We start from the raw sequence: 14,901 nt of genomic DNA on the forward strand, positions 1-14,901 counted from the left end.
AGGTGAACAAAAATAGAGTAACTAGGCTAAATCTGTGAGGAAAAAGCAGTTTTAACTGTGTATATAAAGAACTTGGAAATTTATATGAAGTTGGAATTTGACTTTTGTGTAGCACCTATATGTGTAGCACCTATATATGTCCTAGTGGTGGTTTTACCTCTGTAGGTTAACACATGGTAACATGTAGTGTTCTTTTTACAGATGTGTTGTAAAGGATCTGTGTCAGCTTTGGAAAGGCCTTGTAGCTTTTATTTGGTGTAAAATTACTTGCTTTTGTAGGTCATCCTTACAAGTTGTTTAACAAGTTATGTGGAAGTTTCTGTGGTGGTCCTGGAAAGAATCTCCAGCAGTCTTCACCCAAAGTGTAGCTTTCAACTAGTCTGGTTCCTCCCATTAGTGCTAGTTAGCTTCACCTTCTTTTGCTTAAAAAATGAATTTTACTCTCTATTTAAGTAGCTGTTAGTTTGCTTAGCCTTTTAAATTCAAAATTTCCCAAATACTTCAGAAAGGCTTTAACAATGAGGTATTAACAATGAAGCTCTTAGTTTTTGGATATAAATTGTGAGAATTCAGTGTGTGAGGCGGAACACTTTAAAGTGAATTCCAAAGAGTTCTTTTGATTAAATGGATAAGGAAGCTGAATCTCATAATGTGAAAAAGCTCTCCGAAAATAGCGAGGCTGCATTATCTTCTGAGACATTAAAAATGATTAGCACTATATCTATCAGAATCCAATCTCTCAAATCTCTCCGGAGTACAAATCAACATAACCTATATATAGGATGTAAGCTTTCTGCCTAAAAGACTAGGAGTTCTTCTAGAGGGTCAGAGCTCAGTGGAAGTCTCTAACATTTTTAGTTCAACACTTCCAAACTTCAAAGAAGCTTTCTGGTACTGGAAGGATTTCAGGGTGTACAGTGAATTGGTTATAAGGACTGTATGGAATACTGCGCACAGATTCCTGTTCTCTTTAATTGATCAGGCTTGCATTCAGAAATAATTACCACGAATAAAAATAAAAAAAACTCTGGAACACAGGGAAGATTTTGCAAGTTGTTTACTCTAGACTTAAACTGTGCTCTTAAAATGAAGAAAGTTTTTCTTCTTTGCCAGGGATAGGAGCTGTATATGTAAGTAGTGAAGCTAAGAAAACTGTATTTAGTGGAGTTTTAAGTAACAGTCTGCATATAGAGAATGTCCAAAGATGAAGTTATCCTTATTTATCAATGGAAACACAATGAATGGGCCTTCCATTTCATGTGATTTAATAGATTACTAATCTCCTGGAAAAAAAAAAAAACAGTAACATTCATCTAGTGGCTTAGGATACTCCAATAGCAATCTCATGCATTGAGAATCCAGAGTAGAAACTAGAGTAAGCCAAATATAACCTACTTATCTATGGAAAAATCTGTTTTATATATGGAAATAAATTATTTCTAAGGCTTCTGTATTTCAAGTGATAGGTAGTGTCTGTCTCAGTTGTGACCTGTTCTTCCAGCTTCCCCTCACCTTTCAGCATAGTTCCTGTCAAATATTCTGTATGTTTACGAGCCACTATAAGCCTTTCTAAGCAGAACTTTCTGTTGTGCCTTTAGATTTATGGTGTCAAAGTGTACTCACCACAGCTGCATTGTGTAACGCATGTTTTCCTGACATCGAGTTTACAGTTGTGCATTCTGGGTGTTCCTCCCTAAAGGATTTTTTGCTTGAGGGACAGGAAATCAAGAGCCTGGCTATCTTGCTGTCTTATGAAATTCTGCTTGCACTCAAAGACATCTCAGAGTTGGATAGAAKCAGCACCCTTAGCTGTACAGAGACAGTCCTGCAGCATGTCTTAATCATGCAATTGAGGTGTTAGGGTTTTGTGCGTGCGGTCGAACTCTGTTCAGAGAGAAGTATAAATACCACTTAAATGTAGAGCTGATCCTTCAGCTTCTGCAGTATCCACTACAGGTGAGAAGCAAAAGCACTGCTACTGCCAGAAATAAGTGATTCTATGCTAATTTTTCTCATGAGTGAAAAAAAAAATCACAGTTAAGACAAACTTGCAAAAGAAGTTTCTCTGATACATTTTGCAGATGTTATTTTGTACACAAGTGTAGAACTGAGAAGTATCAGATTTTTTTTTGTAATATAAATAACTATTTAGCAGATAGTGGCTGCATGTGTACGTGAGATTGTTTAAAACAACGTCCCTTTGTGGGGCCATTTTAACTGTGGTAATTTGTCTCAGCAGTTCTGTGTATGAGAACTGATTTAGCTCAACACAGTGGCAGTGCAGCTGACTGCAGAAAGTTATGATGCAGCTGCAGAAAACCACTTTTTTGTCTTTCCTTTTGCAAAAAGCTTCTATGTATTTTAATAATTCTATAAAGAATAATTTTATTTATAAAGATCAGTAGGTGGTTGTAGCTGTGATTATGAACCCAGACCAGAATATACCCGTTGTAATACTATACTACAAAATTAACTCACTAATACACAGTGAATTCAGATCTGTAAATCTGGGATCAAAGTCTGGACAGCCCTAGCTCTTTAGCTTCAGACAGCAAATGTACTTCCATTTTAGTACCAGATGGTGCAGTTCATAAGATAATGGCATAAAACAATATTGTTTGGTGGAACAAAGATTTGCTTGTTTTAATCAAATGTGACCAGTAATTGCCCTGCTCTGATTTGCTTTTATTATGGGCAAGCACAATCAAAATAAGTTTCCATTATCTGTAAGGAAGATACAATCATGAGCATTACTAATATGAAAGGCTTGATTTCTCTCTTTTTTAATTTTTATTGTAAGGAATAAGCAATATTAGGCTGTATCATTCTATCTGACCAAAATTAGATAAGGTTCTTGCCTTACCAGGTATTTTAAGTGAGTGTATTATAGAAAAGCTATTGACTTGGGGTGGGGGGATCCTTGCCTGTTCTGGAAGCCATACCTAGATTCTGGGAGCTCTGGGGAAGACAAAGCAGTGAAGTTCTTCTGGTACACTCTAGTCAGCTAGTGATCAGACAGGAATGAGTTTACATTTCTCTATCTGTTAGAGGTGTGAGGACTGCTGAGGCTCTTTGTAAAATGAAAGAAAGCTTAAGTAAGCGATGTAGGTAAGAGGAGGACTACCCAGAGAAGAGGGCTCCAGTCAGAAAGTGATTTTTGGAACTTTAAATACATGGTGTTGGGAACAGGGCATTGCTTGTAAGGGACATCTGGCTCTTAAGAGACTTCGGTTTCTTGAGAGATACTACTCTAGTTTGTATATAATGAAACTTCTATGCATGTTTGTGCATTTCTAAGGAAGACAGTTAATTGTGAGCTTCAAAATGTTGGAACCCTGATGTTTTGCCTCTTAGTAACAAACCATGAAGTGCCAAACCTGTGTAAGGAAAAGGAATAGTTTGAGGTGTGACTATTCTGCAAAAAAAGGCTTTCAGTGCTATACAGCATTTTACAAGGTCTTGGACAAGCTCTTTGCCCTTTTAATCAAAGTCTTAGAAAATGGTGATGCTTGTCAAAGTCTCTTTCTTTGTGTTTCAGCTCAGGGAGGCTGGCCTTCCTAGTTTTTGGAAGCGGAGAAGGGGAATGCTGACTCAGGGCAGGTCACAGTATCACTCTGAGTTGCAGGAGAGCAATTTCTCCATTTGGCTAAAACTGGTAAATACACTCTTACCAACTTTCCAAGTTAAAGTGACCCAATGTACCCCAAAACATACATGCACCACCTCCTCCAGGCTGTCTCAGGATAGGTGTGGTGGTTTTTTTTTTTTTTTTTTTTTTTTTTTTTTTTGAGAGAGAGAATATTAGAGAAATACGGTGCATCTAGTCTTAATGTAGACTCAGTGCCTCATCTTTTATATCTACATAAGACAGTAATTATACCTACATATAATTAATCTACATAAATGCAGACATAATTATATGTACAGAAGGCTGCTGAGGGGGTTTAGGGACTTGGCTTCTTCCTTTATCTCTATTTTGAGCTGGGAACAGGGCTTGATGTTGGACAGGAGAGAGGGTTCACCCTACAAGTAGACAAATGAGATGAGCACCCTTCTATCTACCTGGACAAGTGTTCTACTTCGTATGTTAAGAAAATACAGAGTCCAGGTAGTTCCTTCCTGCACATCATGTGTTTGAGCTTTCTTCAGAAGGACTGGAGTAGAGAAAAGACAATGGAAAAACAAGACCGGAGATGATACAGGGAAGAACTGCTTTCCCCGAGTCTTATTACAGTGGTGGAGCTGAGCTGTGAACTTACTGAGAGGCTTCACGCAGAGCCATGGTAAGGGGCTCCTGACATAAAGGAATGCAAGTACTGTCCCTTGGCTGTTATGCTGCTGGTGAGTTGCTGAGGGACTTCTGATGAGCAGTTTTCTGCCTCTTCTATCCAGCACTGAACGACAGGCTTGCACGGGATGCAAAAGAAAACCATTAGAGAAGGGAGATGCAATATTTCAGTGTCTTATGATAGACAAACCCATGATATGAAAGTACAAAACAATGTAAATAGTTATGGGCATCTTCATCAGTCTGTCTTTTTTTGCTTAGTTCTGGTTACTTTCAGAGCAGCCCACATGACTTTATTAGAGAGCTTGGTGATATGTGGTGCCTTTTATAGAGAAGCTGAGCTGCATATTGGATGAAAGAATAATCACTGCCTGCTATGTTCAATATTGCAGTTCTAATTTTAACTCCACAATAGATTTCAAATGAGACTGAGAGCTTTTGTAAGCTGAATTTTCACATTAGGATAGAGAATAGAATTCACTGTGCTCTAACCTCAAGGACTATTTTAACCTTCCAATTGGCACACACACAAAGCATGTGTTTAGAAATACTAATTTGAGTGTGGTCATTATGAGCTGAGAAAGGACTTACCAGTCTGACTGGTCTCTTGCATAGTTGCTTGTGGGTTTGATCTTGTACACGTATAAGGAGTTGGATACAACTACAGTGAAATCAGGTTATCTCAACTTCCTTTTACCTTTTGCAGAGTAAGACAAGAAAACACCAAGAGCAAGAATATTCTATGTAGGCCATATAAAATCATCAAACATGGAGTGGATATTTCTCCAATTAATGTCTAGTGATTTTTCTGCTTTTGGAGAACTCCATCAGTTGTTCTATAATAAACTCCTTGTCTTCAGTGATTTGAAAGAATTTTCTGTTAAAACTTGTGCAGTTCAAGCAGGTAAAGCATTTCACTTCTGTAATCCTGCTTCAGTTTAACTTGTTCTTTGTTACCTGATAACCTCTGATGCTCAATTCTTGTCTGCCAGAAGATATTTGTAATTAATAAAAAGAGCTTATGCAATTACCATTTTCTCTTGTTTACATTCTGCTTCAGTATGTGTTAGCCTTTATAATTGCTGGAAACATAATATAGTCCTGTGGCTTGACAACAAATTTTCATCTAGATTAGTATGCTCCTCTCTTTGAAGAGTTATTTCTGAGATAGTAGCAGAGGCTGCTGTTCTGTACTTACAACTTCTAATGAGAAATCCTGCTCAAAAATTCCATTGTTTGTCCTGTTCTCGTGTAGCTTTTTTTTTTTTAGGTTAGTTTTCTTATGATTAGCTGGTTTTTTTGTTGGCTTCTCTTAAAATGAGATTAACGGGCTGTTTGAATTGGTTGTGCTTGTTAGTGTCTTATCTGAGAGCAGGGCTCAGTGCATTTATTTTCATGCAAGTCTTCTGGAATTGCTTTCCAGAGACCTTGGAAACAGAGAAAGTGGATCCAGTTAGGTGCACCCAGGTTAGGAAACTGATGCACACCGAATGTGGGGGTGTTTTTCCTTGAATAATTGTAGGATATTAGGTGCAGTAGTAGGCCCAGTCTGTGGGTTCTAGCATATCTCCTCTAAGCTTTTGCAATGCATGGGAAACTGGTAAAGTTTCAATATGGAAATGCTTAGAGCAGTCGGTCTTGGTGGATGCAGTCAGTAACTTTCAGTTCAATTTCAAAAGGTCCCCTTGACTTACATTCAGCACTGCCCATTCTTGTGCTAATTCTTTTAGAATGTTATCTCTGATAACCSAGGTGGAACTGAACTGATCAAGGCAGTGGTTGCTGAAGAAAAGCTCAAGTGCTAGTGTCTTAGGTTTCTGCTTTTTCCCTCTTTAGTAATCTACTTTCTTAAAGGTAAATTCATAGATTCAGGAGATATTACAGAAGTTTATTTTTTTCTAATACTCTTTTCTTTCTATATTCCAACTGGACTCTGTAGGAAGAAAACTTTATGGTTTCTATGTTCATAACCTTGTAGGACTAGACAAAGTATTCAAAATGTGTGAATATTTGAAGATGTTGAAACATAATCAGAAATCTTCTCTTCAGTACTTTGAGATAAAAGTTCTGTTTTTTATATTGAAATTGCTTTGTTTTGAAATATGTTTTTTTCTCTCAAAATTGAATCATTTCAAAATTATGTAAGTGTTTCTCTTAAACTCTACTGTCTTGTTTTCTGTGGTTTAGTCTATGGAAGTTTTTCGTCAGTAACTCTGGTCTTATTGCTTAAGACCTGGGCTTAAGGCTTTGCAGGAAGTGCTGCACCCTTCAGATACTTCCAGGATGCATGGCTAACTGCTGGACAGGAGGAAATAAAATAATTAGCAGACTTTCTTTTTCAATGGAGGAGTTTGTACAGTAAGAATTTTCTTATGTTACTACTTCACATTATTTATATAATCTGTAGCAATGAATTCCTCTTTTTTTCTAGCCTTTAAAAACTGGCTTACATCATACATCAGACTTCTTACAACTTTGCTGAAAGGATTCTTAATGGTGCTAGAGATTTTTAGGCTTGGCTTGCCAGCTACATAATCAATAGCAGTTGTTTTTCTTGATGTTTTTCATAGCTTTTATAGGATGCATATCCTTCTGGCTCCTTAAAAGCAGTTTCTCATGGATGTAGGGTATAGAAAGCATGTAAGAATGGTAGCAACAGTGGAGACTAATCTGAAGTACAGCAGTAGCCTCTAATGTCAAGCGTTAGGCAAGTGCAGTAGTAACTATTTCACAGCTGAAAGGAAGGAGGTAAGAGATGTGAATTGCTTGCTTGCATAATAAATAAGGATCAAAGCTAGCAACAGAAGCAAGGAACCTTAGCTTTCTCCTCTAAACTAGTGGCCCATCCTTTAGAGCTGGAATATAAAAGGAATTGTGAAGTAACCTCATTAAAGCAATTCTAGGGGCAATTTCATAAGTAGTTCAAACAAATCACATGCATTAAACTACAAATGAATGTGCAATTACAAAATTGTTGCTCATAAATGCAGTGCTTTTTGCAGGCCTTTTCAGCTGTCATGATCACACATAATGACAGAATTAGTATGCAGTGACTGGGAGATGATGCAGAATAAACTGTCCTGCAGCACAGTCACTAACTTGTGTTTCAGATATTACTTCAGACTGGAAGGGGAACGAGCCCTAAACGTTGGGCGTTGCAGCCCATTTTATACTGGCCCCCAGATAGTATGTGTATGACTGCACTGAGGAAAACATGACTTCTCCAAATTCCTTTGGAGGCTTACAGGTTTACAAAGCCACTAACATAAGGTGCTTAGAGGTGTTTATTTTCCCCTCTGTGGCGGTGACTTTCAGACCTGAAGCAGTGGAACTGATGAGAGTTGCAAATTTCACTGGATGTGCAGGCTGACCTGTGTGAAAATGCTTCATCTCTCATTAGGAAAAATCTGAAACTAGAGAATCTTCTATCTGTTTTGAAAGATCATTACTCTTCCATGCTTGTCACTATGCTTGTTTCAGCATATTATCAGGTGCTTTACAGAAATAAAACACAACATACTTTTGACAGGTGGGCAACAATTAGAATATTAAATTCTTGCAGCAGTGGAAAAGGAGAACGATTATTTTCTCCAGTCTGCTAGTCTCTTACAGGGTTGTCATTTCAATCTTTCTGGTTTCAGATAAAACAGCAGTTTGTGTACTTTGATTGCTCATGGCTACTCCTTACTMATATCCTGATTCTTACAGCTTTATACCTTTACCCTGTAACTGGCAACTGTCCTTTGTAGGAATACTAACTGGTGTCCTCTTATCCACAGAAAGGGCCCTCATCAGGGACTGACAAAGTGAAGAAGGGTGGATCCTATATGTGCCATAAGGTAATGTGAAAAGGCTTATGGTAGAATTCATGGATTTTTAGCTAGTGGGTTGTTAGCAACTACTGCTTTCTACTGTTGTGTGCACTTATTTCTGCTGTCATGAGACTAAACTGAAAGAAATATTTGGCAACTAGGTCTTGATAGGAATTAGATACAGACTTAACAAGAGTTCAAACACTCTGCAGAAAAGCTATCCAGATGCTTCTTTTATTGTACTAATCATTGCTAGTTACCCTCTGGAAGGAGGTTCACATGTTCTCTTGGGGTAATGAGGAGTTAAGTTTATAAACTGTTGCCCAAGAAAACTGAAGCTTCTTTAGTTCTGATTTTCATAGTTCAGTTGCATGGGAAACTGAAAGTAGCTTCCCCAATGTACTGTTTTTAGCAAACTCTAGCCAAATGCATTTTATGTTGTATTTGAGCTCAATATAAAACTATGTAGAAGATAGCTGACCTTTTATTAGCTGAAACCACAAAATGTGATTGCCTTGTGCCATGTTATCTTGTTTGACACACAGACCTGGGAAATAGCATAGATGTTTGGTGCAAATTTTAACTCAGTGCAGACTTTTAAACCTAAAACTTACGAAGCTAGATCTAAATGTATACTTGATGTATCCTCTTTTGGCAGGACAGTTTGGATGATGTGACAAAGTGCCAGTATTTCCCACATAACATGTTCTGAACATGATGTAGAGCCCACTGCATTCAGCCTTAGACCATTCCTTCCTAGAAAATAATTCTTAGGTGTTTTTTTGTTTTTTTTTGAGAATATTCCAGGGGATACTTACTAAATTTGTGTTTTCACATTTTTTTCAACTTGTAGACTACAGAATGGATATAAACAGCATCAGTATGTTGTTTAGTGATGATTTGTAACAATTATTATGTGGAAATACCAAATGATCAGATAATTTCCAGTACCAGACTCATCACTAGATCTTAAAATACAGAAACTTGATGCCAAGGGGCCTGACATTAAGAATTGTTAATATTTTTTCCATCTTTTCCAAGATATTTATTATCTAGGCTTCTCCTGTAAGTTACTCTGATGTACTTCAGTGCAAATGCTATTGATAGTCCTCTGTTTCATAAGATTTCATGTGCTTTCTGTGATGCAAGGAGGCCTCTATTGATGGTTTCCTAACACTGATGTTTGGGGTCAAGATATACTACTGTACTTTAAAAATTGTGATACTGTCCATAGATTGCCTATAGGCAGTCAACTGAGGTGTTTAGGACTGTGTCTCTTTATCTGAAACATGAGTGCTATACCTCTCACTTTTCTTTGAGAACTGCCTTCCTGGTTACAAGATTAGAGCGCTTCCATGAACATAACTTTGCCCAGATTGATTCARGCTTCCCTTGCATCCCTAACTGAAGGGAGGCAAAAAAAGGAAGAAGCTGAGATTTTTTGCAGATATATCCTATTCCAAAATCTGTGTCAATATTGGCAATTTCTTCTTTTGAATTGTCATATGCGTGAAGTGCCTGAAGCTGATATTTTGTCTATTTATCCATTTCTCTGGATATATCAATATCCAAAGGAGGGATTACAGCATACATGTAAGAATTTGAATGTATAAAATCTAGGTGTGTTGGGTTTTATGACAAAAGCAAGGAGGAATGTGGAGAGAGCACTGACCAGTTTGCTTTAGGAAGAATAATTCATTTCTAGCTTCTGAAAAAGTTTGTATGGTAAAAAATAATAATAGAGATGCAGAAGAAGGATGCTAGGCATGTTACGAAGTTATCTTAAATAGTAACTGTATTTTCATATTGATCTTTCCTCTGAAAGTACGTGAGCTGACAATTAAATGATCCTCTGACAGAGTTCCTGACAGCCTATATGCTTGTTAAAGGTTTCCTGCAATTTAAGGAAGAGCAATGCCCAATGTTTTTATGGTTGTCTTTGTTTTTTTTTTTTTTTTTTTTTTTTTTTTTTTTTTTTTTTTTTTATTCCAGGTGAAATATCACTGGGCAGGGAAAATCTTACTTTGCCCAGTATACTGTTTGATGAAAAAGCTAAAACTGATGCATGCATCTGATGATTCTATTTTCAGTCTTACATGCGTCACTCAAGCACAATGCTGGAAAGTACAGATGTGACTTTTAGGTTTAGAATGACTCTCAATCAAAAAAAAAAGTATAAAGTGCTTGGAGAAAGATTATTGGGAGATGAAATTATCAGCTTACTGGGAGGTGGACTTTAAATTCTTTCTGAAAAGTATGAATACCACCACAGTCTAAGTAACTTCTCATGTTCCTTTGGGTTTAACTTCTGGTTAGGAATTTGCAAACTAGATACTTCTAGATAGGATTTGCAAAGCTACCTGCATGAACATAAGTCATGTTTTAAACTCTGTCTACACAGTGCTGGAAAAAATGTTCATTGTATGTCTCTTTTTTCATTAGATCTGTTCTTTTTTTTTCCCAATTCAAAGCCTACAGCTGGCATAGCCTCCTCATAATTTGATTAAATTTGCTACAGCAAGATCCTATTTTCTTCACTGATTTCCTTCTTGGGTGAAATCAATGTCAGATGTTAATTAGCAGTTTTGATTAAATTAACACTGGAATAGGCTCTTCAGTGATGAATGTGACCCATTTTAAAGGCATCTGAAGATTCTAGTCTGTCCTAGTCTCTTTTTTTTTTTTTTTTTTTGTAGGTGATAAAAGTAGGCTGTGAATCAAGACAAAAATCACTGAATATTACAAGGACTTTAAGTACCTAAAAATCTATTTAGATTTTTTTTGCTGTTCTACCTTTTCTAGAGTTGACAAAGGCTAAAATATATAGCTGCTTATGCATACACATCCTACTTTTATTTTCAATATAGTTGGTCTTGTAAATGCTAATAGCATGCTGTTGGAGTTTACATGTAGACATCTGCAATGTGAGATAGTGACAGTAGGCACCATTCCTGTTCAGCTGCTCTCTGCCTTTGCACTGGTATCCAATATCCAGTGAAGAGTTGTTGTGGAATATCTCCTTAGATGGAGATACTTTAATGGAGGTAACATCAGTGACCTGCTGCCTCTGCATGGACGGCATGTTTCACACGTCCATTGATGACAGGTTGAATTTGTACAACCGGGAGTGGGGTGACAACTTAGCCTATTGTGTAGTTATGTCTTAACTCTGAAGTGATTTAGATTTGGAGGAAAAAAATGCCCTCCCTGAAACCTAACCCCCACCCTCCAGAAGTGTGGTCTTTGTTTCTTAACTGTCATCCCAGAAATCTGGTTCAGAGCCTGGTGAGATGCAGCTGAACTGTTGCTTGTCAGGGCCCAGGAGCCTGCAGGTGTGGGAGAGGGGAGGAAGGGTAGGAGCAGCAAAGCCTCAGCCAAATCCTGCTGAAGGAATAGTAAAGTGGGGCAGATATCACATGATGGATTATGCTGTAACTGCTAGATGAAAGGCTGAGGTACCAATTTCTACTTGTATTGGTGAAACTGTTCTGCTTTGATGCTACTTTTGATGGATAATTGCTTCCAGGGAGTCTGGCTCAATTAAACAAATACTTTAAAATTGATTAGTGTGGTGGAATGTTTGGAAACTGTCACTCTTAACACCAGATAACTGATAATCTGTAACACTGTGAATGGCACAGGTTTTGTTTGGTTTTGTTTCCAAGTAGCATAGAGATGTTAATGTGCACTGAGACATGGCCAAATTTGTACAGCCCAGCAACATACAAAACATCTTTTATTTAAGTATCTACCCTACTATAAAAGAGGTTACCCTGTTCCTAGTGGATTTTACTCTAACTTAGGTTCACTGGGTGGTTTCTCAAAATAACTTGTACTGATGCAGTTGGACACCACTGTGCAAGTGCAAGTGCAAAACAGTCCTTTTTCAAATCTTTTTAAGGTGTCATTTGTGATCTAACTAACCTATCACAGAAATACTGAATCCAGCAAGCACAAGATGGATAATGTTGTTAATGAAAGCTTTTGAGATAAATCCCATTGGTGCACTGCAGTTGAATCAGATGACTATCTACTAGCTATAAGGACAAGTCCTGTCAGATAATCTTGTGCCCTCTTTATGCTTAAAGAAATGATAATGACAGTTGTTCATCCATTTTTGAGGAAACACTGTTCAAAATTGTTTACTAGAAATATTTGAAACATGGTTGAATCATTCTTCCATTTAAAACAAAGTTGCTGGTAACTCCTCTTGTAGCTGCCAGTCTGTGTTTTATCTTGATATCAGTATCCTTAAAATGTTAACCATGGAAGTCCTGAGGAGTTTGTCTCCAGTTCTTTTGTTCTCTTTATATCACATTTGGGGGAAGGCCTTTGACAGGTACCAGTTCTGTTTCATTTCAGAGTTTTCCCTTAGTATATTGAGGTATGAATCAAGGCACTGAGCTGCTTGGGGTTTTTTCTAAAAAGAGCAGTAGCAGAATAGCCATTTTTAGCTTTCTCCCAGGGCAAGATACGTTATTAGTCTACACTCATGCAATCATATATCTTGCCATTCAAACTAGTATTGTATCTGTTGCAACTGGTCTCATTATCTAGTGGGATCTTCCTTATTTTTAATATCCTGATGTGTGATTTTTGATCTGTATCTTTCCAGCAGCATTAGAAAAGCTTTGATATTAACATTTTTTTTCCCTAAGGAAACACTAGCTGTGATATGCTCTAAAGTTATCCTTTCTTTCCCCTTCCCCTCCTCTTTACTTTCCAGTCTTATTGCTATAGGTATCGCTGTGCAGCCCGTAGTCAAAACACTCCTGATAGCTCTGCTTCGAATCTGGGTTTCCGCTGTGCAGCAGACACCTTGCCAGATCTGCAGTGATCAGATTTGTTTGCACACTGAGACATAAGGACTGAATTTCACACAAGAAGTGCATGGAATCTCACGTGCTGATAAGAGAATGGAAAAAATCTAATGCTTCAAGCTCCTGGAGGGGGGAATCTGAAACAAGTGAATACTGCTTGAAGAAACTTCATGTATTTTTGGGGAACCTGGTTTGGATTTTTATCTCAGCTAAACTTTTTATCAGCGAATTTTATTGGCTTCAGTGGGACTATTCTGGAATTACACTAGCTCAAAATAGAGGAAAAACATGCTGCTTCTGTTCTAAAAGAGTAATTCTATTTAGTATCTCCTTTAGAAAAAAATCTTTAAATGAAGCTATTTATTTAATACAGTTTGAACTTCCACACTCAAAATCCTGTAACAAGGACTTTACAAGCTTCTAGAAAGCTTTATAAGAAACTTAAAGCACAGTTACTGCTTTGGTAACCTCCTAGGAGGTGTAATTGTCCATTTTAAGAGAAGATCTGTCTTCCAGTCTTCACAACTAGCAAGACACAGGCAGTTAGTGTAGCAACTTTTGTTACATTCCTGTTGCAATGAACATCACTTCCAGAATACACTTTTTCTGGTGAGATCCTCTTTTTAAAGTGCCTTCTGAAACTGTGCAAATAGTCTACGTATTTGAATAAAATATCAGGCATTTATTTATACTAGAGGCTTTTCTTTTTTAACTGCTGGAAAAACCCAACTTCCTCTGAATTTCTCTTGGACACTGTAGGCTTAATTTGGGGACTTGAAAATAATCACCAAAATGGCATCATTAGAAACTGGGGCTAACACATGGCTCTACTTTAAATGGAAGGTTGTAAAAATGGAGAGATGGGAAATGTAACTACTCGTGTAAATATTGAAACTGGCCTCTAAGTTTAATAATAAAAAACAAAAAAAAAGCCTTAGAGGAGGAGAGGGAGAAAGAATACTGAGAGCTATCTCATTTGGGGATCTGAATATATTTGAAGCACGAAGTATTTTTGCACTGCTACTCACTATAGGACGTACCGTCTGGAGATACTGCTATACTGAATAACTGTGTGCCTTAACTGGAGACTAAACAAATTTTCTGCGTACTAAGCCCTGAACCAGAATGGCCATCCTTCCAAACTTCCTGTGGCTTGCTGTGTTGCTGACCTCTTACAGGCCTCTTAACTGTGTATAAAATAGGGACTGGATTTGGCCATCTTGTCAGCTGCTTTAAGATCTAACACTGAAAATGTGTATTAATAAAATAGTTGCATTATTGCTGCTAACTCTTGCAGCATTGCTTTTTCTACAGTAAGTCAGACTGGGGTCATACAAATCTGTTGTTTCCAACTGCTTCTCCACTCAGGTAGTGCTTCATGTTGAAAGAAAGGTACTGAAGAGAGCTGAGGAAGCGCTTTCACAAAAATCAGCCTCTAATAGGCTGAGTTAATTTTAGCAACAGAAAAATTGATTCCAGAATATACCACTGAGTTAGCTTGCCAAGTTATAATACATCAATCATGCAATCACATGAGCAAATGGTAAAGACTGGCTGACCAGCACTAGAAATTTTAATTAGAGGTTTTAATGCATGTATTTTGTAATAGGGAAAGAATTTTTATCCCTGAATTTCTCAGAAGACTCATTTCTGCCCCAAGAGTGAATTTACTTTAATAAAGATTTTACTTTGTTTCATATTCTGGAATAAAAACCCTAAAATCTTATTCTGTGTACTGTAAAATCTTCTGGTTTTATCTTAAAAACAGCTTTTGTGATGCTGCACTACATGATTAGCTTTGTCAGTCAAGACTCACTGTGCTGTAGGTGGTATGTGGAAGAAAGCTTTCCTAGTTTTCCACCAAGATGGTTTAATGTGTTCCATTCATGCTGCTCTTGTTTAAATTATGATTACTCTACATTTTAACATGAAATCATTCATTAATGTTTTGGATTAATTTTAGTGGGAAGGTAAAATCTCC

General features: G+C 37.3%; 1 protein-coding gene across 1 annotated transcript in view; it reads left to right on the forward strand.

Moving 5' to 3' along the window:
- The window catches only part of SUMF1 (sulfatase modifying factor 1), a 38,779-nt gene extending 24,133 nt beyond the window's left edge, over positions 1-14,646 (forward strand). Inside the window, exons 8-9 of the mRNA XM_085300003.1 lie at positions 8,068-8,127; positions 12,827-14,646. Coding sequence (XP_085156129.1) covers positions 8,068-8,127; positions 12,827-12,937 — 171 coding nt within the window. The 3' untranslated portion in view covers positions 12,938-14,646. The remainder of the gene's footprint in view (positions 1-8,067; positions 8,128-12,826) is intronic.
- Positions 14,647-14,901: the final 255 nt, after the last annotated feature.

Source organism: Rhea americana, unplaced genomic scaffold, assembly GCF_003343005.1.
Source record: "Rhea americana isolate MKP2758 unplaced genomic scaffold, rheAme1 scaffold_16, whole genome shotgun sequence".
Classification (NCBI taxonomy): domain Eukaryota; kingdom Metazoa; phylum Chordata; class Aves; order Rheiformes; family Rheidae; genus Rhea; species Rhea americana.